This window comes from Hevea brasiliensis, chromosome 13 (genome assembly GCF_030052815.1).
Source record: "Hevea brasiliensis isolate MT/VB/25A 57/8 chromosome 13, ASM3005281v1, whole genome shotgun sequence".
NCBI lineage: Eukaryota > Viridiplantae > Streptophyta > Magnoliopsida > Malpighiales > Euphorbiaceae > Hevea > Hevea brasiliensis.
Genome location: NC_079505.1, coordinates 66,592,573 through 66,618,728, shown reverse-complemented (window position 1 = coordinate 66,618,728; position 26,156 = coordinate 66,592,573). Strand labels below are relative to the sequence as shown.

Below are 26,156 nucleotides of genomic sequence, written 5' to 3'. Positions count from 1 at the left end.
ATTCTTATTATTTTTATTAAATTTAGTGATGATAAATTTAAAATATCTGTAAAAATCATCTTTTCTAATATGAATTCAATTATTATTTCTAATACTTGAATCTTAAATCTAAATAAAATTTACATACCCAAATTTAGTCTAAATTTAATTATTATTCGAATAATATCAGAATTTATTCATAATAAAGTCCAAACGAATCGTTAAAAAAAAACCCTAATAATGCAATACGCATGGTCAGACACGCACGTGCCAAGGACATGCGCTGTTCCCGCCAAATTTTCCCGCCAAGATCACTGTGAAGCCACAAAATCCTTCCCCTCCTCTCCCATTCCCTTCAGAGAGAGAGAGAGAGAGAGAGAGAGAGAAAGACCTCCCCCATTCCCTTCAGATAGAGAGAGAGAGAGAGAGAGAGAGAGAGAGAGAAAGAAAGATTGAGAAAGTATGTCTGGTTGGGATGAAGGAGCCGTATACTACAGCGACCAGGCGCAGTTCCCTGAATCAGGTTCCGATGCGGCGGCCACCGCACCCAGCCGCCACACCATCCTCCAGAAATTCAAGGAATTCATCCGAAACTTCGAGAGCAAGAAAAATGTATTCCCCTATCGTGAAAGTCTCGTCCACAACTCTAAGTCTCTCCTTGTCCACCTTGAAGATCTCCTCGCCTTCGACGCCGAGCTCCCCTCCCTCCTCCGCTCCTCCCCCGCCGACTACCTCCCCTTGGTATGCATAGTCGTTACAATCTATTGATACAAATGTTTAATATGTATTTATATGTGCCAATTGGTGTGATCTTACTATTGGTTTTGTACGTGTAGTTTGAGACGGCAGCAGTGGAGGTTCTGCAGAGTTTGAGGTTGAAGGAGCAGGCAGAGAGTGGGGAAATGAAGGAGCCAGATATTCGGGAAGTGCAGATCTTATTGAGTTCCAAGGAGGATCCTGTTTCCATGCGATTCCTTGGGGTTAGTATGTCCCCAATTTGGGATTTTGCTTCACTATATGTCGGTGTTGGTCTACTGGGTCTAGTGGGATGTGTCTATAATTCAGTTTATGTGCAGGCACAATATATCTCAAAGCTGGTTAAGATAGCTGGGATCACCATAGCTGCTTCAAGAGTCAAGGCAAAGGCAACTTATGTGAGTCTAGTATGTAAAAATTGCCAAAGTACTAAGGAAGTACCTTGCCGTCCAGGCCTTGGAGGGGCAATAGTACCTCGTTCATGTGACCATGTTCCTCAGGTATAATTTAAATCCCTTTGTCTAAATTCAGCGAAATTCCTTTTTCATTTTTTACAGTGAATTTGATTTTCTAATTGAAACTTGTGTAGCTTGGTGAAGAACCATGCCCCATTGATCCGTGGATGGTGGTTCCTGACAAAAGCAAGTATGTTGATCAGCAAACCCTGAAACTCCAGGAGAATCCTGAGGTAATAATACTACTCAATTGAATGGTGTTGTTGAGTTGGAAGTTTTGTGTAATTGTTTGGTGTTTTGTGGATTCTGAAGGATGTCCCTACTGGAGAGCTCCCCAGAAACATGCTTCTATCAGTGGATCGCCATCTTGTTCAAAGGATTGTACCTGGCACAAGATTGACCATCATAGGGATTTATAGCATCTTTCAAGGAGCCAATTCATCAACCTCGTAGGAGTCATCTAACTTTGCTTGAATGTTTTAAATCTCTATATTCTTGTCTATTGATTCTATTCTTCGATGATTAGTAGGATTTATCTTTAGGTGTTTGTGTCTGCAGCCATAGAGGAGCAGTTGCAGTTAGACAGCCTTATATAAGAGTTGTGGGAATAGAAGAAGTAAATGAGTCAAATTCGCAGGGGCATACAGCTTTCACACAAGAAGAGGTAAATTTATGTAACATGATGAAAACATTTAAATCCATTTGACACATCACAAAGCCTTATTTGCTGCAGTTGACCAGATTTTTTTTTTTTTATCATTATTGCACTATTGGCATTGCTACGGGCTTCCTTCATGAATAGAACTATAGAAATTTTGCAATTCAGCGGGAGGTTATAATCTATATTAGTTTGTATCTTTGGTTCTTCTCTCATTAAAGGATGAAACAAGAAGTTGAATTGCCTGGTAATTATTTTGCATTTGTTTTTCTTGATTAATTTACTAATAGAAAGGCATTGCACACAGATAGAAGAATTCAAAAGATTTGCTTCACGAGCAGACGCATATGAAGCCATATGCTCCAAGATTGCTCCATCTATATTTGGAGAAGAAAATGTGAAGAAGGCAGTGGCTTGTCTTTTGTTTGGGGGATCAAGGAAGGTATATCTTGATAGTTGAACCTTTAATAATTATGGACTTTATTAATGTTGTAACCAATTTTCTTCATAAGCACAGAATTTACCTGATGGAGTGAAGCTAAGGGGCGATGTCAATGTCTTGCTTTTGGGCGATCCATCCACTGCTAAATCACAGGTTAGTTTCATATTTATAGTTATTTTATGGGTTCAGAGCTCTAGCTTAATGTTTGCTTTGTCTTCTCATGCACGCATCATTCTGTTTGAAGGGATTTTCTACAATCCACATGTTTTGCATTTTTTCTAAGCTTGGTAAAACTTAATTTAAAGATAGTCCATGGTACTTTCTTCATTATCCTTACGCTGGAGTAGATGCTGATTTTAAAATTATCTTGCTTGTAAAGTTTCTCAAGTTTGTTGAGAAGACAGCTCCAATAGCTGTTTACACCTCTGGAAAAGGTTCATCAGCTGCTGGTCTTACGGCTTCTGTTATACGAGATAGCAGTTCGGTAATGTCATGATATTCTTTAGCATGTAAACAAGTGTGTTTCATCTATTGCTTTTGCTGTAAAAAATTTTGGTAATAATATTTGTTACTCCCCTTATTATGAAATGTGTTAAAATCGTAAATCTCTGTCATTCAGCGTGAATTCTATCTTGAAGGCGGGGCTATGGTTTTGGCAGATGGAGGTGTTGTCTGTATAGATGAGTTTGACAAAATGAGGCCAGAAGATAGGTAATTAAACTAGAATTAGATAAGGCATCACCTTTCCATGTTTCATATTCATGGATTGATAAGAGTCTGCAATTATGTGGGTCAGGGTTGCTATTCATGAAGCTATGGAACAGCAAACAATATCCATTGCAAAAGCAGGAATAACAACCGTTCTCAACTCTAGGACATCTGTGCTTGCAGCTGCCAACCCGCCATCAGGACGTTATGATGATCTTAAGGTGAGCAGCTCAATTTTTTTGTTTCATCTTTATAGATTTCTTTAATGCATAATTGTGAATTTTAGTAAGCAACTAACGATAATTGTTCACCTTTCAGACTGCTCAGGAAAATATTGATTTACAGACAACAATTCTTTCTCGATTTGACTTAATCTTTATTGTGAAGGATAAAAGAGATTACAGCCGTGATAAGGTAATTTGAATTATCTCGCTTATCTAAAGAGTTACTGACACTACTTTATTTTGTTCAAACTAAGCAACAATCCTTTAAAATTGCCATGGTTTTAACAGCAGTCCATTTGTGTTTTATCTGTTGACAAAAAAAAAAAAAAAACAATCCTTTTACATTATCAAAAAGCCTAAATTCCTTGCAAATCAGAGCAATGTAAATATTTCATGCATTAGTTCATTGCTAATGCCTATAGCCTCATTCAGTTGCTTGAATAAAATTTTTCTGTTGCAGATCATAGCTAGCCATATAATAAAGGTTCATGCATCTGCTGATACAACTTCAGCTGATAGTAGAGTTTCTAAGGAAGAGAATTGGCTAAAGAGGTGCGTACGTTGTGAATCAATTCAGTCTTCCTAGTCTCATCAATCCTTAATATTTATGAGATAATAAATGCGAGTTGTGGCTGCTGCAGATATATACAATATTGTCGAACTGAATGTCATCCCCGTCTCACAGAATCTGCATCCAATAGACTGCAAAATGAGTATGTCAGATTCAGACAGGTATTCGTACCACTTTGATAATGTAACAGACTGTTTATTAGTTCTATTCTATCCCAAATGAACTTGACAAATTGGATTCATAATTGATCTGTTGATGTTGAAATCATGAAACCTACTGTGATCCATTGAAGTCTGTATTTAATTTAGTGAGCTCTACGAATGAAAATTGGGGACAGTTGGTGGAAAGTCTTCATTAAATTGGAATTTCAATTTTTCTAAATATGGGTCCTCTATTAAACTCTTTATGCTAAGAAATGGGGAATTTAGAGTAACCTTTTTCTGATTTCTACCTAGTTATATTCTTTGCAGTGACATTGTGTTTCACGCCTTGCATTTACAGCAATAACAATCATAAGTAATGATTAGTTTTCTTGTCATCTGTACTGCCTTTTATTTTGAATTGCTTGATCTTTGCATTTGATTTAAGATTCTTCAATATTCAAAAACTTAATATAGTTATTGCAGTCCCATTTTGCCCTCCAAGGTTTTAAATCTATCTATTCAACTTGACTCATTGCCAATTTTTATTTATTCTTTTGGAAATCTTTTGTAGAGCATATTATTAAAATCACCATGTGTTTGCTTATACTGCTTGTGGATAATCTATCAATTAATGTTAACTGTCAATATGGTGATTTGCTTAGGACATGAGGAAGCAGGCAAATGAAACTGGAGAAGCTGCTGCAGTACCCATTACTGTAAGGCAGCTTGAAGCTATCATAAGGTTGAGTGAGGCTATTGCTAAAATGAAACTGTAAGTACTTTGGCTGAACATGATATATTGAATGATTGCTTAGCATGTCTTTTAAGATACATGAGAATTAGAATATGAATAAATTAATTGTTGATCCATGTGCAGAACAAAAATAATTTGACTTGACCATATCAAAATGGCCATTTGTGCAGTGTACTTGTGATTTCTTTTGCAATTTCTTGTGTAAGACTGTCTCTTTGGAAACTTCTCTCAAATGAATGATATTAGTGATATCATTCAGAAATAAGGTCTGATTTTGAATTCCTGGAGGACCACGAGGCGTTATATGCAAATTGAATTGCTTGATGATTTGCTTAGCAGTAAATCTTTTTATACCAATTCTGTATGAATGTATGTCATGAAAATGGTAGCATTATATTGATTGATTACCGAGTTCCTATCATGCAATATGACGTAAATGATGGACTTGGACCTGTAAATGCTATTTAGAGCAAGTGAAGCCTATCAATTCTATCCACACACCAAAGTATTTCTCCAAATGATGAATAATTTGAAACTTCAGTGGCATGGGGTTAGTCTAAAGTTTTTTCCCTCGTTTATTTATTTATTTATTTATTTTTCTGATAGGTTGTTATGTGCACTTAAAAACTATAATGTAAAAGTCACAAACTCCAGATGTGCAGCTTATAGTTAGACCCGAATCATGTGGGCGTTGAAACCATATTTGCCCTTGGCTTTTGCTGATATTAAAAGGTTGAACAGATCATAGTTTCAAGTCCTGCCAAACAAATTAAAGAAAGAAAGAAAAGTGTAAAGGGGCCAGCAGATGAGCAGCTGATCTCATGTGCCATGAAACCTCCCTGGAAAACAACTTGTGTCTTAAATTTGTTTCTTTGCATGCATTTATAAAATGTACATAGATACACATGCATGCATGTACATGCGCTTGTATGCATGGGTTAATCTATGGGAGTACAATTTTCCTTTCTCGTATTCATTGACTCCATATGACTGATTTATCACTGTCATGAACTTTGATTCTAGGTCCCATGTTGCTACTGAGGCAGATGTGGTTGAAGCAGTAAATCTTTTTAAGGTTTCAACTATTGAAGCAGCACAGTCTGGCATAAATCAACAAGTGACTCTTACTCCTGAGATAAAGGTTTGTTAGAGATAATGTGGCTTTCACTCTTCTTTTATTTCTTTTATGGACTCTTAACAATTTGTTCTGGTTTTCCTGATCTTGCATAATATAAAATTTCGTTTTAATAATTTGTCTCTAAACAGCAAGCAGAAACTCAGATAAAGAGAAGAATTGGAATTGGCATGCGCATATCAGAAAGAAAGCTGATTGATGAACTTGCTAGAATGGGAATGAATGAATCAATTGTAAGTGTTTAGTTAAAATGCCAAAGCATTTACATATTTCTTGAGATGTCAGATATTGTGACTTGCTTAAAAATATCCTTACCCACAAACGATAGCAAATTCTAGGAGTATAATACCAGGAAAAAGACGGTTGATTAAGAACTTTGTCTTGTACATTTATGTTGCCACAAGTGACAATGGTGATTGTTTTTTTCGTGTTAACAATTTGAATCATGCATTGAAACAGTATATCATGTCTTTATATTAAACTGCATAAATGATCTGTGTTCAGAGTCCAGGCTCCTCATAGTTTACTTTAGGCAGACTAGATCAGAGCCAGCAACCATCATCCTACGCTCCCCTTGAGATCCCATGTGTGTTTTCTGATATCATCATTGAATGTTGTAGGTGAGAAGAGCTCTTATAATTATGCATCAAAGGGATGAGATTGAATACAAGCATGAGCGGCGTGTCATTGTACGAAAATTGTAATCTGTTGCAAAATCATCCTTTTTCCTGAAGAAATGTATCAGGAGCTGTCCAGTGATGAGCAGTTGATTGAGCCTATGGCAAAAACATGCTTTTTGTTGTGATCCTGTGGGGACAGGATTAGAAAATATGCAGCCAAATGGGCATCAGAAAGAGTAAGTTGTCTTACCATTAATATTTACTTATGCTTCCAATTGCAAAACTTGGAAGTTTCCTTCATTGTATTGAAATTAGAGGTTCTTGTGCTCTTTGTAGCAGTTGTTTCTGGAATTTTTAAAGTAGGAAATGCATGTTCTTACTCTTTTAGATAGTAAACTTCTCTTCAGCTAAAATTTATCCTTTTTTGGATCAATGAAATATGTTCTCCATATTTAATGCAAGATAAAATCTTTAGCAATTCAGATTGTTACAACTTCCATTCCAATTAATTTACAAATGCTTCCCTTCTGTGCATGACATGTCCTTGTAGTAAATGACTTGGTCATTTCTGTTTTATTTGCCGTGATTCATACCTAGCAAGGAATCATACAGGCTATATGCCGTTTCATTCAATTTGTAGGCTATCAGTTCAATAATATTTATTGTGTGAAAATCACACCCATACAATCCAAATTAAAGAACATAAAATAGTGGTTAGTGTAAGCTTACTCCACTAAATAAATTCACAATAAAGGAAAAAGTAGTTACACTAATTATTTCTCACTTACAAATCACTTAAACAAAACACATAGAATCTAGTCTCACTTCATAGCTCTCTACTATATAAATGGCCTACCAATTACTTATTTGATATGGGCCATCAAAACCTAGTCTTTTTGGGATTGCTAATTATTAAACTTACTAATTTAAAAAATAACTCCTATCTAAACTTAATACAATCCAAATTGGACTTGTCCACCATATTCAATTCGGAATTACTAAATGTAAACAACTGCAAACCATTTAATTTTTTTTTTAAATATAATTCTAAATTTATTTTCAATCCTAATTCTAATTGGGCTTGATTCTAGCAATCTCTATTTCGAAGTCAAATGGAATTAATTTTTACAATTTCTGTGAACATCAATTTTCTCTTTGATACTTTACACTCTTGATTTTTGATGTTGCTCCTTGCTTTAACTTGCATTCTTACAATTAATGTACTTCTTTCCAACTTACAGAGATTTTTTGTATTAATCTTCTCATCTTTTATAGTTATGAGAGCACCTTGGCTAACTCTTATGACTCCATTACGAATTGAACACCCATAACTTAAAAAATTTAGGTTATCCAAGGAAATTAAGTTCCTTTTGAATTTAGGAACATACCTTACTTTATCAGACAATTTCACACGATTACCATGCAGCTTGATTTTAACTCTTCCAACACTTTTGACCTTCATCTTGTTCCCATTGGCTAGCTTCACTTTCTCTCATTTATTTTCTTCAATCACATCAAACCACTCCTTCGAGCAAATATGAAATGGGCAAGAGAAATCCATTATCCATTCATCTTGTAATGGATCCTTTGCCTTTTTTGCATCATCATCAACATTCATAACATCATATTCATCACTATCGTCAATTGTAATTGCAATAGTTCTTTCTTTTTCTTTTCCGTGACTCTTCTTGAATTGTTTAAACACTGCAAAATCTTCTTTCATCTTCACACAATTGTATAGAATGTGACACTTCTCATTACAGTAGTAGCATTCCCTATCATCAAGGTCTACTCGTGACCTCGAACTCGATCTACTATTACTTTTCTAATTGTTTTCACGTAGATTGCTTCTACCACGACTAGAACCAGCAATAAAAGCTCTACCTTCATTGTTACTACTTATCTTCTTGAACTTCTCATTATCCACAATAACACCCTTAAAAGTCTCATTCTCAACTATTAGGGCTGCCACAAAATTTTATAAGATTGTGGGAGAGAGGTTTTATCTTTATCATCTACCTTCACACCAACACTAGCCAATTAGGTAACTAATTTATTAAAAACACTAAGATGATCTTTGACATTAGTATCTTCTTTCATTTTGAGTTGGTATTGGTATAACTCATTCTTCAAGTACAAAAGATATGTGAGTGATTTTAACATGTACAAATTCTCCAATTTCTTTCACAAAATAACTAGCGAAGTCTCCCTAAGATATTGCACTTTACATCAGGGGCTAATGTTAATCTAATCGTACTTACTGCCCTTTGCTGAAGTTTCTCACAATCATCATCTTTCATAGTCACCGGTTACTTCTTGTTCAATACTTTGGTTAATCTTAATTGTACAAGGACATCTTTCATAGTGCTTTGGCATAAACTAAAATTATTTTCCCATTGAATGACTCTACTAAAATTGTGTTTACCATCTTTGACATCATGAACCTTGGCTTTAATACCACTTGTTGTGAAAATCATACTCACATAAATTAAAGAATATAAAATTAAACATGGTTCAACATAAACCTATTCTATCAAACAAATCCACTATAAAGAAAAAAAAATAATTACACACTAATTATTTTTCTCATCCTCACAAATTACTCAAACAAAACTCATAGAATTCGATGCACTTTTCCATTTCGTGAGCTCTCTGCCATATGATGGCAAATCAATTGCTCATATATCTACTAAAACTTAGCCTTTTGGGACTTCTAATTATTAAACTTCATAATTTAAAACATAGCTCCTATCTAAGCTTAATACAAGTCCAAATAGGATTTGTCCATGATGTCCAATCTGAAATTACCAAATGTAAATAACTGCAAACCTTTTTCTTATTTTTTTTCTAACATAATTCTAAATTTATTTCCAATCCTAATTTTAATTGCACTTGGACTCTAGCAATTTTTTTGTGGTAGAGAACCATTATTTCTAACTAATTCTTTCTCTAAACAACTTGCAACAACTCTAAAAGCTCTAATGGGAGGCCCGACTCCACTTTTAATTGAGGGGCTTCTCCATGATATCAAATGTTTAGCTTCCTTTGCAAAAGATGTATCTTTCAGCTTTGTTAAAAGAAACCTCGATGAGGTAGCTCATGTATTAGCTACTAAAACTCTCCACTGGGATTCATTTGCTTGTAATCCTTCCAAGTTGTATTTGATCTTTTGCCATCCTAATAGCTGTTAATGAATTCTACCTTCCAAAAAAAATTGCCACAGCAGGAATGATTGTCGTTCATAAATAGAGTGGAAGTGAAGTGCTATGTGTCAATTGTGATTTCTTTAAATTTAACCTTGGTGGTTATGCGGCAGCTTGAGTACTTGCTAGTTATCTTTGCTTTGTTCACTCGTTGAGTCTGACTTTCTCAACTATTCAATTATCTAAAAAAGAGAGAAGAGTTATAGATCTCTTCACTTAGTAGGCTTTGTTTTAAGTTCTGTTCCCACTACTAGTTGGAGAGACAAGAACATATATCTAGGCAAGATTGTATTAATAGCACAGAAGCTTAAGCTGAAGTAACTGGTGAAGCATCTCGAATGGCTCAAAACTATAAACAAAATGTGACAATAGTTTCAAATCTAAACTCTACCAAAAGATCTTATGTCCCACAGTACCTTGCTCCAATTTCCTTATGAAACTTTTGTTATGGATTAACTATACACTTTTTAGTGTACTCATTACAAAACTTTCATTATTGGATTATTTATACACTTTACATGTTTCTAACAATTCATATGGCACTATCAAATGCTAATGTATGACATGCGTAAGTGAGATCTTAACACACCCTTTCACGCCTAGTATTGGACATTGAGAAGTTTGTAGGATTGGACTTATGTGGGTGGCCCAATATTGACATCGGGATTGGCTCTGATACCATATTGATAAAATGGAATTGGCCTAACTCTATTCCAAAAGGCATATGTTATGGAGAAGTTTTTCCCAAACCATATAAGAACCATTTTGCCTACTTACGCGGCCAATATGGGATCTTAATACACACCTCTCTCTCACCCAGGACTAGGCATCTGAAAGTGAAGTTTGTAGAACTAGAGCTAAGGCTGAACATTTAGAGCATTAAGTTTACAGTGGTAGAAATCTATTGGTGACCCAACATTGAGACTGGGGTTGGCACTGATGCCATGTTGATAAAATGAACTAGCCTAACTCTATTCCAAAAAGCACCTTATGGAGAAGATTGCACAAGTCATATAAAAAATACTTTGCCCACTTGCCTAAGTAATGTGAGTTCTTAACAAACTATTTGATAGGCCAAATTCACAGATGCATGAAACCATTTCAAGTAATATAGAATAAGTAAAATGTTGATCCCATAAGGATTTGATATTAACTATCAAAAACCTATGTAAGGGTATCAAATTAACTAAAAATAATGAAATTAAATTAAAATTGATTATTTAACAACTCTAACCACAAAATAATATGAAAGCACTAAGGTATCCTAATTTCACTTGAACTTGATTCAACTCAATTTTACCGATTGATAATCCAAATTTTAATCATTAAATGCAAAGAAGAATAATTCTAATTTATTTGATCCTCTTTTTTATTTGATCCTCTTTCCCTCGATAAACCAAAAATATTAATTATTTACCTATGTTTCTAATAGCAATAACAAATCCTAATAAATTCCTTATGTTCTTTGATTATTCAATAAATCCCCACAAGCCAAATCTTCATCCTAATACAATTATTATTCCTATGAGGTCTAATTATTATTTAAAATCAATGATCTTACTTCCCAGTAGATGGATCAAAGATTAATAAATGTTTAAGTATCAATCAATGCTCAAAAGCATTAAACACAAATAATAGACCTTTGCGTTGATAAAGAAAACTAAATTAAATTGAATCAATATTCCAAGCTACATAAAGCAACTTAGTTTAGAATTTAGTTGCACATGGTAAAAGAATCAATATTCAGTTTATTTGATTTGAAATACACAACAATCATCCTAACAATGAAAACTAGAAGTTGAAATCAAACTAACGAGGAAAAACTTTGAGAAGCTACAAGGACTGGTGATTCCTCTCCTAGATCTTCTAGTTCTTCAAGAGCTCTCCCACTTGAATCTAAAAAATGGCTGGGTTGAATGAATTTGGCAAAAAAGATTCCCTCCTTAAAGTAAAACTTAGAGTCCTCAGAAACATTTTCTCGTGTTTTCTCAATCCAACTTAAGTTGACATCGCCTTTTTGTACAAAACACGACCATCACATATTTTTAACCTCCACAACATGTCCTCAGTGTGCTTTCTTTTTCTTGAATTTAGGACATCAGAAAGCAAATAGCACGCCCATGGTATGCTTTTTCCTTCAATAACATGAGCATCTCGTGTTATATTCTACTTTAAATCTCACTTTGCATCCCCCATGCACAGTACATAACACAGGTTACTTGTGTCTTAGGCTTCTCTAATAAGGATGGCAACGGATTGGGTTTTTACGAATACACGATCCAACTGAATCCTAATAAGACGGTTTGGGTAGTACATAATTGAGTTCAGGTCAGGTTTAGATTTGAAAAATAGTACCTATGACGGGTTTAAGTTGTATTCAAGTTTTACATATTGGATATCCATTACCTGAATCTGTTTATATAAATACTTAATTAAATATAAAATATATGTTTTTATTTAATAATATTTATAAATTTTATATTTTTATTTTAAATAAATATAATTTAAATATTTTATGAAATTATTAAAATTTAAAATATAAATTAGTGATAAAAAAAGTTTTTTATGTAGATTATTAAATAAAAAATATAAAATTAAATGAGTTTGGGCAATTTTCAAGAAATAATAATCAAATTTGAAACTAGTTCGGGTAGTTGATAATAAATTTTAATTGGATTTGGAATAGGTTTAGGTTTTAAAAATATTAGTCAAATTTGAATTCAGGTGGAGTGATTTTGACAAGTATCCTATCTGTTGCCTAAGGGTGTGCAATCAGTCGGTTCGGTTCCGAACAAAAAAAAATCAAAAACCGAATTTCATAAAAAATTTAAACCGAACTGAATAGATAATATAGACATAATTGAATAAAACCAAATTGATAAATATTAGTTCTATTCGGTTTTAACCAATCGGTTCTTTTACTAAATTGTATTTCCTTCATTCACATATTTTTATTCAAAAATTTATCCTCTATTCAACATTCAAACCAAAGATTTCAACAAACAATAATCATCAATGTAACCATCAACAACCAAGTAAACAAAAATAGGCCAAAGAATACTTGTTTTCCCACAACACCCAGAGATTTGCAATACAACCAATAACCCAATGTTTATCGTGAAATTGATTTTACTCAATTTATACGTGTCAAAAACATGTATGGCCTTTCCTCACATGTAAACTAGATTGCAGACATGCTAGGGATACGTATGATCTCAAATGTGAAACAAAAGTGCACTAATCTGATGATTTGCGAGAAACAGAGTACCAAATTTTTCTTGGGTTCCGTGACTCCATTAGGATGTGTTTTGTCAGGATCTCTACTTGTTCAGCTTTGAGAAAAATTAAAAAGAACTAAATTGCTTGAGAAAAATTAAAGGAAGGCTTGTGCATTGAAAAATAAATTTGCACTTGAAAGTAAAGGTTGATCATTGCTAAAAATGTAAATATTGCTATACTAAAAAGTGAATTGATTGCTTGAGAAAATTAAATATATGCAAGAAAATGTAAATTGATCGTTTTACAGAAAAATTAAATTGATTGCTGGATTGGAAAGTAAATTTGTGCAAGAAATGTAGATTGAGTGCTTTGGAAAATTAAAAGGTTGATTGCTTGAATGGGGGAAACATTTACAAGAAAATTAAATTGATCGTTGAAAATTAAAAGAACTGATTGGCATTGGAAATTAAAAACAACTTGACAGCAATTAAAATATGTGGATGAAAATTATAAATTACATTGAAAGATGTGGAACTTGCTTACATGAATTAAAATATTTGCAGAAAAAAATAAATTAATTGCTTGAATTGAAAATAAAAAGCTGGAATTGAAATTGATACTAGACTAAAAAAAGTATAAAATTGCTAAAATGTAAAGAAATTGGCTGAGCTAGAGAAAATTAAAATTAAGTCATTGTGACTGTCTATTGTTGAGAGTTGTGTTGGCTATCCTTTGAAATAAACCCCAACATATCTATTTATAGACAAAGTTGCTTATGGCTAATTATTCTGCACCACAAAATAATTAATTGCATCAACTTTTTAACTCTCTACATCAACTTCTGCATCTTGATTCAGTTGCTGCACTAAGTCTTCTTCCATAAAAATCATGTGATTTTATCTGCCTACTATTTTGCACCACTATCTCCACTTTGTTGCAACCAATAACCACCCTCATCCACTTAGCTTGCATTTAGAAAACCACTAGCCACTATCTCCATTATCGACACCATGATCTTCCTTAGCTTGTTTTTTAGAACAACACCAGCTAATGCTCCTTATCTCATGTAGATTTTTTAGAGATACCAAATAATATCCCTTATTTATAAAGGCTTTAATTAAATAATTATTTATTGGTATAAGTAATTATTTAATTAGTTTCAGCTCCAAATAATTAATATATCCTAACTATTGGTCTTCTACCAGCTCAAGTTATGGGTCATGTCAAAATTAAATAGATAATTTAATTTAATATCTCAGACCCATTAATTATCTGGGCCTAAAAATATTAAAATTAAATTGTAGTATAAACACCCAAAAAATATCATTTTCATCACAACACCTAGAGATTGCATGTCCAATTAAACAACAAAACTCTTAGCCAATATCACAATTTTGGTTGAGAAAAAAATCATGGAATAAGGGTCAATTTGGCCCCTGTACTTATTGGGGAGATTAAATTTAGCATATTTTTAACTTTTGGTCCAATTTAACCCACAAGTTTTAGTTTATGTTCAAATTAGCCCAATTGATTAATATGTGCTATTTTTTAATATTTAATTATTTTTTAATATTAAAATATTATTTTTATATTATATAATTATTTAAATAAAAAATAAAAATATTATTTTTATTTTTTAATATTATTAATTAAACTGAAAATATAAAAAAATATCTTTATATTTTCATATAATAAATTAAAATTAAAAATTATTAATATAATTAATTATAATTATTTAAATAAAGAATATGATTTTTGTATTTCATGCTTTTAATTTAAATTAAAAAATTATAATTAAATAAAACTAAAAATATAAAAAATATTATTTTTTTGTTTCCATATTATTAATTAATATTAAAAAACTAAAATATAAAAACAACTAATTATAGTTAATTAATTAAGATTAAAAATAATTAACTAAGTAATTCACATTAAAAAAATAAATAACTTTAAAAATATTTAAAAAATTAAAAAAATGCAACTCATGCACCAAAGTGGTGAGTGAGTTGCACCTTCCTCAAATATGGGCTAAATTGGATATAAATTGAAATTTTTAGATTAAATTGAATCAAAAATTAAAATTGGGCTAAATTGAACCTTCCCAATAAGTATAGGAGGGAAATTGGACTTTATTCCAAAAAATTATAGCCCAACATAATTTTTGGGCCAATTATGTGAACAAGCTGAGTCTCAGCAAATCACCATTTTAGTTTCTAAAGATGGGTTTGGAGAGAAGGATATTCAATCATACATGTACCTATGCCTATCAAAAAATGAAAAATACAACCGATATTTATCATGGCACCATCAATTTGACAAACAATTGGCCAAAAACTATTCAAACTTATTCTTTACGTTTCCTTTGCTTTTTTAGAAAAAAAAAAAGAAGAAAAATCCAAATATGTGGGTATAAATACAACAAAGCAAAGGATCTTAAAAGTACTTTTTGAGTATGGAAGAGAAGTAGATGATGGTGGTAGCCGACTATCAAAGAGGGACTTGAGAAGAAGAGTGAAGAGAAGAATGGTGGTGGTGGTACACTATCACTTTATTGAAATACATCAAAATACACTATATCTATGTATATAAATATATAATAGTAACTCTTATGAATTTCAAAAATATTTTTTTCCTTTTTAGAAATATTTAATTTTAATTTACAAATGAATAATTATTTATAATTATAACTTTGATAATATAATCATATTAATTATATCGTTAAATATTGAAAGTTCATTGTATATTATTAATTTTTTATTTTATGATTTTTAAAAATATAAAATATATTTAATAAAATATTTAATTGAACTAATTTAATAAATTTAATATATAGTTTGTAATATTTTCATTAATATAATTAATTAATTTATTTATAAATATCACAGTCTACAAAAAACTAATTATTATGTATTTTTAACTATTTTACCTCCGATCTATATATCACATAATTATTAAAATGGCATAATACACCAATTAAGCAAAATATTTTTTATTAAAATATTATGCATATATGTAATTCAATCAAATTATAGCAAACCTTGCATTATATTTTAAGCACCTTCTTTCCATACGAAATCCTCTTTAATACTTAAAATTTCAAATGTATAAAATATACTTAATAAAATAGTTAATTAAACTAATTTAATAAATTTAATATACTTTGTGAAGTGTATATATATATATATATATATATATATATATATATATATATATAATTGTGTTGTAAAATTTTGTGTAAATATTGTATTTTCAAAATGCTATCATTATAATTATTATTTTTAAATATTTAGAATTAATTCTTGTTCATAAATTAGAAAAAAAAAGCATTTGATATATATATATATATATAATATTTAATAAAAAAAAATTTTTACCTACAAAATTCTTAACTATACATGTAAATAATATAATATAATTTAAAATATCTCAGTTATATAATTATTTTTTATATAAAATTAAATTAAATTATTAATAATATAAATCTACGCAATTCACAAGCATGTTAATTACTATAATTATGCATGACATCAACAAAATCTTTACAGAATACCATTAATAATAGTTCATGTAATTAAGCATCACGTCACTACTCATATTTAAAAGTATTTGGCTGCTTTCTTCTTATTTCATTGGATTCTATTTTCATGTAATTAATTGAAAAATTATATTTTCATGACTAAATAATTTTCAGTAAATAAGTTTTAAGCTACTTAAAATGTCTATTTATGCTATTTAAATCATCAAATTTGTGAGTAAATAAAAAATAAAATAAAGTTTTATTTTAAATAAATATAAATTCATAGAGAAAAATATAAATTTTAATCTAATAAATATTATGTGAATAAAGATAATTTAGAAATTAACTAGAGATTTTACAGGAGATTTTAGATATAAAAGTTACGCTTAACCTAAACAGAGCCTCAGTGCTCTGAGGCATGTACATTGATTTACTCAAAACCTGGGTGAGCTAGAAGAGCACCGGCTAGCTGACTTCTTACAAAGCCCACGATGCTCGCTTCTGAATGCTCGACTCCGGTGGCCCGTGGTCGCTTCCTTGCTCTACCCAGCAGAATCACGACTTCCGGAAAGTTGCCTTCTGCTGCTTCTTCTTCTTCTTCCTCTCCCTACTTTCGTCCTCTTAGGTATCCTTCTTCTCTTTGTTCTTTGTTTTCTTTTTATACATGTATTTGTGTATAAAAATGGCAACTCTGTAAATTTGTCAATGCAGATACGCAGTGCTCGGCGCTGGTTTTGCTGGGCTCTCCGTCGTTTGGCATCTGTTGAAGGTCTCTTTCCACTCTCTGTGGATAATTTTGATTTCCTGTATTTAGCTGTTTTGGTCACATTTTGGGGAAATATTGTTACTGAATTGCAGCACAGTTCTGAGGGGTTGAATCTGAGGATTGATATTTTTGATGAAGTGGGAATCGGAGGAGGTGCCTCCGGAGTTTCTGGGGGTCTCCTTCACCCTTATTCTCCTAAAGGTTCTCTTCTTTCTTCGCCTAACCTACGCTAAACCCTCTTCTATTCCTTTTTCACTGAGCTTATATAGTGTAGAAATAATTGCAGCTAAGCTTCTTTGGAGGGGTGCTGAGTGTTGGAAAGAGTGTTTGATGCTTTTGAGTATTGCAGAAAGGGCTGCTTTTTCCGAGGAATCAAACTTTGAACTTGGACAACCTGGTCAATGTTTTGACAGCTTTATAGTTAGGAGAAGGTTTGTTCCTTTTTTTTTTTTTTTTGGGAGGGGGGTGGTGGTGGGGGAAGGCGCGGCCGCTTTGTTTTGTGGGTTCATTGGTACTTATGGAGTTTTATCCACTTCAGAGGCCTTTTGAGACCAGCAACAAGCATGAAGAATTTGAATGTGTTGCTTGATGTAATCCCTCTATCCTTCTCATTTGCCCTAATTTTATATGAATTTAGAGTAAAATCTTTATTACCTATCTTCTGCAACTAGAATGCTCAGAATTGCGTTGCCAGTTGCAGAATAGAGACCATTGGTAAGGAAACTGCCCAAAAACTTGTACCTAACATATGTCTACCATTCAACTCAGCCTTTTACATGCCTCAAGCTGTAAATGTCCATCCACTGCATTATCTTCAGGTCTGAAGAATAAATCATTTGAATTTCTATTATTTTGAATAGTTTCTTTCTCCTTATCCATATTGTTTTATCGATGATTCTTCATTTATTTTTCCAGGCACTCTTTGTAGCGTGCAAAAATCTAGTGAAAGAACTGTCCACTTCTAGCCATGGGCTAAAGGAGCTATACTTGCATAAGAAATCTGTTCAAAAACTTATTGAATTTGAAGGTGAAACCTCTCAAATGAGATTCACATTTTAGATTTTGTAGGTTTTGCCAATCTAGGTTGAATTTAATGTACTAGCACATATACTTGAACTTTTATGCAAGGCCAAAAGGAAAAATGGGAGAAAAGTTGAAAAGTCTTGGAATCTGAAATTGGCCTCTTACACTGGAATCAGAAATTAATTCTAATTGTTGATTGGGAATTTGGAATATTGTCTGAATTGTTAGATCCACAGCACCAAGACATCTAAATGCATCTATAATTCAAAGGAGTTGTCTTTCCTCCAATATGTTTAGTATATTTTATATGTCCTGGATGTGTCCAGACCATAAAAAAGAATAACAAATACTTGTATAAGATAAAAGTTCCAGTACATAGATGTATCTTTGGTTGGCTTATGTACTCTTCTAGTCATGCTTAAGCTCACATAATTTTTTGTTTATTTCTTGATTAATTTGCCTTTACATTTTACATAGGTGAGTATGATGCGGTGATAATATGTCTAGGTGCCAAAGCAGACATGCTACCAGAGCTCTCTGGGAGGCTTCCTTTGAGGACATGTAGAGGTGTCATCGCCCACCTGCAGCTGCCTGGTAATATTAGGTAAAACTTATGTTATCCCTTCTGTACAGTATCAGGTTAGAGGGTTTATAATCAGGGTATTTGAGTACCTTATTGAATAAAGTTGCATATGAACTGTGGCATGACAGATCATGTGGAATTTGTAATAAGTCTGTTTTGGGTTTGTCAGACTGGAGTCTTCAGGTTCCAGTGTCTGGATTCTGGAATTGCTTTGGCATTCACTACAAATTCTTCAAAAGAAATAAAGGAAGTTCGTCAAATGCCAAAAAGTTGAATATTCAAAATATATATATATATATATATACATATATGTTGAGGACCTCGTAGGATTTCAAAAGTTGATAATATATATTTTCTTTTTCATTGCTATTTCTGTGTGTGGTATGTGTGTATGATCCATGCAATTTCATATTGATGCGCTAAGTTTGACAAGGGATAAAGAGAACATTGGTTTACCTGTTGTTGGCCAACTCATCGTTTGGAACACTTTCAGGGAAGAATATGCAGACCATGCCCCTTCAATATTGTCGGATGCATGGTTTGCTGTCCAGGGGACCCGCAGTTTACTAATGGGTTCAACATGGGAATGGAAATCAAGAAACTCTTCTCCAAATGTCTCAGCAGATGAAGCTTCTAGAGCTCTTGAAGAGCTCCTACCCAAGGTTTCTGCTTTTTACCCAGGAATAAAGGATTGGACTTTTACTGGAGCAAAGGCAGGTTTGAGGGCAATGCCACCACAAACTCCCCAAGGATCACTTCCGCTTTTGGGCTGTGTCAATGATTTTGTTGGTGACAATTGTATCTGTAAATACTGGTTATTTGGTGGACTGGGTTCACGGGGTTTGTTGTACCATGCTCGGCTTGGGAATTTGATGGCACAAGCTGTGCTTTCCTGTAATGAAGAACTAATTCCTACTGAACTGACCTCTTGGAAGAATATAAATCAGTAGTTGAATGCAATCTGGATTTCGCTTGTTTTGGTGCAAAACTTTGAATATCTCAACATAGTTCAGGTAAATGTAGCCCTTTAACTTTCTTCATCCTTGCTTTATCTGCTGTAGCAGAAAGTAGATGATTAAGAATCTTTTTGCCACTGCAAAGTGGGGACTAGTACAGTGCTTCAGAATGCAAATCTTTAACAAATCCTGGATGAGAAGGTTGATAGCAGGCAAGTTACTAAGAGAGCCTTTCACACCTATGGAAATCCAAACTCACTATGTTTTGGTCAAGATTTAATGCTTCTCATTTCTGAAAAAAAAAAAATGAAAGAAGAAGAGAGAGATCAATGCTATTCAGCGGTCAGTTCCTCTGCTCTTTTGAGCTGCTGAAAGAACAGCAGGGGCACAGTAGCTTAATAGTAGTGGGTAGAAGCAGTTATTTTCAGTTTATACTTTTCTTTATAAACCTACCTTCATTCGGGATAGTTTTCTGTATTAATGGAAGTTGTTTGCTATGTTATGAATATTCAGTTGTATTTAAGGTTGTTTAATGAAATTAGCAAGTTGAATTTAGTCAAGCTCTGTTAATTGAGATGGTTGGAACGAGCCCACTCTTCTATTCCATTAAATCATATTTTTTCTATATCTATTCTTTAACGAGACCACTCTTCCACTCCATTAAATCATAATTTTTTTATATCTATTCTTTGCCCAAGCAATAGTCTTTGCATTGCATCTTAACAGATCCTCAAGATTCCATTGCATTTCTAAACTTACTCCAATCTGTCTGCTGTTATCCTGTTGGAATTTGGAGCGCTTCCAATCATAAAACCAATACGGAAGGAAAACAGTCTGATGGTAACACAAAGCAGTGACCCAAATAGAAAGAATTACCACCAGCATTTTGCCTTCCAAAGCAGTAAATCAATTCATAAGTTCTGAAAGTTGACATGGTCATTTTGCATCAGTTAATTTCTAGTCCTCAAAGCATTTACATGGAAATGGAAGGGAAACAACTACAGGACAGAAAACCAAAGTTGATAATTGACAAAATAAAAATACCAATAGACAAGGTAACCAATTCCTAGCTAGAAGTCCAAACGTAAACCTGGCCCCCAGTAGTTGCTCCTGCTAGCATTCCGACCTTGCAAGGATGTGCATCAAATCTGCATGGAATAGCAGACATGTGGGAACTTTGTAGAGTCAAAATTGATCTTCTTTGTGAGCAAGAGATGACATCAACTCCTCGTTTCATATTGCCAATGAAGATAGATGAATCATCCCAACCCCATATTCCTCTGGTCCCATAGAAAGCAGCAGTTAGAAAACAATATCCATTTCACAATGCATAATGTTATATTTTGCATTTACTTCATTTTGTCCAAAAAAATGTACACAATGGAAATTAAGATCTCTTAAATGCAATTTCTTTCCTCAGAAAAAGGAAAAAGTCCCAATGATGAATCATGAAATGGCACAAAAGCTCAGAAGAAAACTTGTGTCTAGGCTTAGGACACAGCCTTATCTAGTGATAGATATGATAACAATATGGAGGTTTGCCAAGGTGAATCTATCTTTAGACCAAAATAGATGAGCACTTAATGCACATGGGTTATGTCTATAAGGTACTTCATAATCCATTATCTTCAAAGACTTTTACAATGTAAATCTAAAACATCTCAGGCGTAAATAGCAAAATCAAACCACCTCTACTTAACTAATAACGTAGAAAGATGCAAATTTCAAATAAAAGGAAGGGGAAGACTGGAAGAGTACTTGCTGAAATATCAAGTACATTTGCAAACAAAGCCAGCATACCTGAAAGGAGAAAGCCATCTGCCTGTCTGATTATAATGGTATATCATAGAAGTGTCCTCAAAATTAACACCACCTAGTATACCGACAGTGTTGTCAGCACTGCATCCCCCCACCACCATTAAAAAAAAAGAAAAAGCAAAACAAATCGCATCAACATCAGATTAAGCCAAGTTCACACAAAAATATAAATAAATAAAAGATTAGCCAAGATAATTTCCCACGGTGAGTGGCTACATTGAGCAGAAAATATCTGGACTCAGAACCTAAAATAACTAATATATCTGCTGATAAAAACTTCCGGGAACTTTAGTTCTTGTAAATTTGAAGCCTTAATTTTAGCATTACATAACAGTGCAAAAGAGATATCAATTCATGTTAATGACTGTTACTAATAAATATTTTTCTTTCAAAACTATACATATATATTTGAGTTCGTTGGGATTAATTTTACAGAAACTTAAGAATTGATTAAAACATGGATAATTGCAAAACCACAAAGCCAAATTAGGAGACACCATTTAACAAGTTAGAGGCAAAGTGGGGGAAAAAACTGATGTCTGAATAGCACTACATACCTTGTTGTTGCTAGGAAGCTTCCAGAAGGTGAGAAGTAAGCAGAATGCACAGCCCTATTATGGTTTAGTATCTTTAAACTTTTCGCCTTATCTGCATTTACACTTCTTAAATCCCAGAGGCAAGCAGTCCCATCTGTGGAACTAGTGGCCATAATGTTAGGATTTTGTGAATTGAAATCTATGGAGTTGATTCTGTCTTCATGCAGAATCCACTGGGAAGAAAATCTTCCTGTCCTCTCATCCCAGATATTCAATCCTCCACCACGACCCTCACCAAAATATAAGCCATTCATGTCATTTGGTCGTTGGGAGAGTGAAAATATAGCATCATCACCTGAGTATACCAGATCAAATACTTCCTTCTCAGCATTCATCAACCGAAGAAAGCCATCATAGCAGCTGGTATAGATCTGCACTTGATTTTAACAAACATAAATCAGCTGAAATCACAACTAAAATAGCATAAACAATATCATTCAAATACAAGAGAATAAAATCAATAAGTTGACAGAAATTCAAAAGGTTTAGTAGATAATGATGCTGCTGATGAAGAAGTGGACTGCACACGTTAAACTTGGATGGTCTATTTTGGGGTGCGAGGGGCAACAACATGTCTCAATATTCTGTTTCTTAGACCCATTTTATACGTTGTTATTACCAAAGTTGAATTCTCCTCGTGTTGACAATTGTCAGCAACTTTTGCTATAATAATTGAACATCATCAGTGGCAGTGCTAGTTCAACCAAAGTAAGATAATATAAATTTTTTAAAAAACATAAATGAATTGCTTGTAAAATTCTTCAAATTCAGAGGATCACTCTCATTATGCTAAAGCATATTTCAGCTGTGCGTAACTCATTAAGACCCTACGAACTCAAAGAAATTAAGTTTAAATGGAGAGAGAAATACATCTGGTGAAGTCATTATAGCGAACCAAAAGCAGTTCCAGGGTTAAAAGGAAAATCAAATAAAGCATCTTTTTCTTAAACAAGAACATCCAGAAAATCTTTTACTTAGAGCATTAACTAAATTATTATAATTAAGCTAACAATGAAATGCCCATCAATCAAATTGTCCACTCAAGAAAGAAGCCAGCAACTGCTTAGAAGTAATTACAAAGTTATTGTAATGATATTATTCACTCCAATAGTTCACAAGTTTTTGCTTATGTGTTTCCTCCATGAGATAAAACATTATAGACAGGTTCATTTAACAAGGAAATGTGGTTCCATAAATAAAATGTTTTTCTGCTAAAGATCTCTTCCAATGACTAGTAAAATTGTTCACCTGAAATTTAACCACGAATTTGATGCACCCATATTACAGATGGTTTTAAATGCACCACAGATTAGCAGCACTAAATCAAATGTGTAAGAACACTGCCTAAGTACATATAAAACCATCCAGAAATGCATATTATTGATCTGATGAGAGACAGAATATATTTATCAATATTGATGTCTATAAAGTTGTGGAACTCAAGCTTAATTCATGCCATATGTAAATTGTTTAAGGCAACTTATGACAAGCCATAAGCCTAAATATTGAAAATTTTACATAAACAAATCTCAAGGAAAACAAAACGAATTGCTAGGGCAGGAATTTACGACATTGAAATTACCTTGGACAAGCAAGATTGCTGACACAAAATCCCCGAAATGGGACCAGTGTGGTGGCGATACAAAAATATCCCATCCCCCTCTTCCCCTTTACTATCCATATTCCAAAATGCAACGTTGCCAAACTTATTCCCTGCGACAATCATCCTCACATCATTACAAGGCAAAAACCTCACTGCCATTATCCTCCCTGGCAAAACTCTTGCTATATTCTCCTTTTTCAAGCCCATTGACCACACATCAACACAACTCTCAGTTTCCTTATCGTCTATCTTAATTCCATAGTCCAAATACTCATCTTTAACCACACCCTTAACTGAATCATGCGAAATTCCATCACTTTGCTCCATCTTTACAGCCTCACATCTATCAAATTTCTTTTTAATTGAAACATCCACTTGGGGCTTCTTTTCAAGAAACAGAATCGTGTCTATTAGAGCTCGATCAGACTCTGTTCCACTGTAGGCATCCCTCATACTAAGCGGTCCCATAACACGCGGCGAAGGCCTTGGTTTACTGATTCGCGTCGGACTTCTATCAGGAGTCTCAACAGAGTAATCTAAACCTCCTGAATCAGGCGGCATTCCTCTCGTGCGTAGTGACCGCCGAATGACAATCGGGGACTGGGATTTGGCGACTTTCTTCTCTGGACTCAATTTATAGGACTTGGATAATCCAACTCTGCCATTAGAATACACAATTAGTAAAAAGGAGGCAAATCAATCGATTAAAAAGAAGAAATCCAAAGGGGAAGAGAGAGGGAGAGAGAGAGAGAGAGAGAGAGAGACTTTTGGCGCTTGGTAGCTGCAGAGAGTTGAGAGACAGTCGAGTGGATCTTGAGGGCGGCCATCATTTGGTCGTTCCGACGAATGTTTTCGAGCCTCTTCTTCTCGTATTCTGTTAGCTTTGGAGGCGCCATTGATGCCGGTAGAGAGAGGGTTTTGGCACTGGTGTGGCTGGTGGCGGTGGCCGTGTTTTATTTATACTAATTGCGCGGTCAGATTATTTTTGGCGGGAAATAAAATTTCATTACATACGTGGCGCCTTGTTGGCCGTTCAATTTTGAGGTGTCGAAGGAAGGCGGCGTAGACAGCTTCTTCAAAAGCCACTGTTTATAGGCATCAAAACGAGTCAGGTTGGGGTGAGTCTGATCGAGTTTGAACTTATGAATCCATTATCCGATTTATTTATATAAAAAATTAATTAAATATAAAATATATATTTTTATAATAATATTCACATATATTTTTTTATTATATTTTAAATAAATAAAATTTAAATATTTTATAAAATTATTAAAATTTTAGAATGTAAATTATTTATAAAATATATATTTTATATAAATAATTAAAATATATAAAATTAAATGACTCTAAATATTAACAATAATAATTGAGATGAATTTAAGTAATAATAAAAATAATAATCATAATTGACTTCAAGTTAAGTAACTTTCACATATACTATCTATTGCCGTATCATTTAAATCAAGGTAAATTACAATTTGAATCCAAGATTTGACAAAAATTATAATTAAAATTTTTTAATTTTTAATTATAATTAAAATTTTTTAATTTTTTAATTTTTATTTTTAATAGATTTAAATTTAAGTTTTTATTTCTTTAAATTTTCTATTTAAAAAAATAATTTCTCAATTTTATTCATATTACTAATATGGCCCTCCCTTTTAAAGTCAATGAATTTTATAATAATCAAATAAAAATTAATAAAAATTTATCAAATAAATTACAATTTATCCTCTAAAATGATGTATTTTAAATAAAAAATAAAACAGACCAGCTTATACTTTTTGACAAATCTCATATATATATATATATATATATATATAAGTAGAACTTAAAAAATGCTTTTACAAAAGTTTGTGATGCCTAACTTAAAGGCACATTCTATTTTTTTTTATCTTTATTTTTATAAGTTTTATATAAAAAATTAAACATCATAATAAATATAATATTTTATTTAAATATTTTTAAATTTTAATTATTAAAATATTATTTTATAAAAAAATAATAATTGTTTATTTTTTAACATATCTTTTAAGAATTTAAAAATTTTTAAGTTACAATTTGAGATTTTGTAAAACTATACTCATTATATTATATATCTCTAAAAATTAATCTGTTTTTTATTTAAAATTTTAATCATATTAAAAAAATGAATTATTTTAAAATGGTATATATAAATAATTATTTAATTAAAAATTATTTATAAAACTTAAATTATTTTTTAAAACATTTCTTATATTTAAAGTATAAGAATTTTAATAATGGTAATTCAAAAACTGTCAAGTAGTATATATATATATATATATATATATATATATTCTACTTTTTTATCATTTATTGGTAAACGTCAACTAATTTAAAAAATAAAAATAATTTATTAATTTATTTATTAACACTTGAAATAAAATTAAAATTAATTAAAAT

General features: G+C 32.4%; 4 protein-coding genes across 6 annotated transcripts in view; 3 read left to right on the top strand and 1 right to left on the bottom strand.

The window, feature by feature from the left end:
• The first annotated feature begins 347 nt into the window (after positions 1-347).
• On the top strand, positions 348-6,894 carry LOC110667797 (DNA replication licensing factor MCM5). The gene is made up of 18 exons (XM_058132089.1): positions 348-720; positions 816-959; positions 1,056-1,235; positions 1,325-1,423; positions 1,503-1,639; positions 1,749-1,854; positions 2,156-2,290; positions 2,366-2,443; positions 2,670-2,774; positions 2,910-3,001; positions 3,087-3,219; positions 3,317-3,412; positions 3,683-3,774; positions 3,864-3,954; positions 4,599-4,708; positions 5,714-5,831; positions 5,957-6,058; positions 6,446-6,894. Exons 1-18 carry the CDS (start codon positions 442-444, stop codon positions 6,527-6,529), a joined length of 2,181 nt encoding a protein of 726 aa, XP_057988072.1. The 5' UTR covers positions 348-441; the 3' UTR covers positions 6,530-6,894.
• A 9,886-nt stretch (positions 6,895-16,780) lies between these two features.
• LOC110632900 (uncharacterized) lies at positions 16,781-20,267 on the top strand. Of its 3 annotated transcripts, none has more exons than XR_002490711.2 (10): positions 16,781-17,009; positions 17,096-17,153; positions 17,243-17,351; positions 17,437-17,581; positions 17,689-17,740; positions 17,822-17,968; positions 18,066-18,177; positions 18,651-18,777; positions 19,250-19,769; positions 19,873-20,267. XR_002490711.2 is itself a non-coding variant. In XM_021781272.2 (9 exons), the coding sequence occupies exons 1-9, from the start codon at positions 16,876-16,878 to the stop codon at positions 19,704-19,706; spliced, it is 1,341 nt and encodes a 446-aa protein (XP_021636964.2). In that variant the 5' UTR covers positions 16,781-16,875; the 3' UTR covers positions 19,707-20,267. The 3 variants fall into 3 exon arrangements, 1 of the variants encoding a protein (XP_021636964.2); XR_002490710.2 differs by having other exon boundaries at positions 19,858-20,267; XM_021781272.2 differs by having other exon boundaries at positions 19,250-20,267.
• Positions 20,268-20,596: 329 nt separating this feature from the next.
• On the bottom strand, positions 20,597-24,773 carry LOC110632899 (uncharacterized). Its single transcript, XM_021781271.2, has 5 exons — positions 24,495-24,773; positions 23,709-24,387; positions 22,088-22,497; positions 21,513-21,611; positions 20,597-20,992 (listed from the first exon to the last, which is right to left on the bottom strand). Exons 1-5 carry the CDS (start codon positions 24,623-24,625, stop codon positions 20,779-20,781), a joined length of 1,533 nt encoding a protein of 510 aa, XP_021636963.1. The 5' UTR covers positions 24,626-24,773; the 3' UTR covers positions 20,597-20,778.
• Positions 24,463-26,156, top strand: part of LOC110648341 (VAMP-like protein YKT61) — a 43,306-nt gene continuing 41,612 nt past the window's right edge. Inside the window, exon 1 of the mRNA XM_058132087.1 lies at positions 24,463-24,489. Coding sequence (XP_057988070.1) covers position 24,489 — 1 coding nt within the window. The 5' untranslated portion in view covers positions 24,463-24,488. The remainder of the gene's footprint in view (positions 24,490-26,156) is intronic.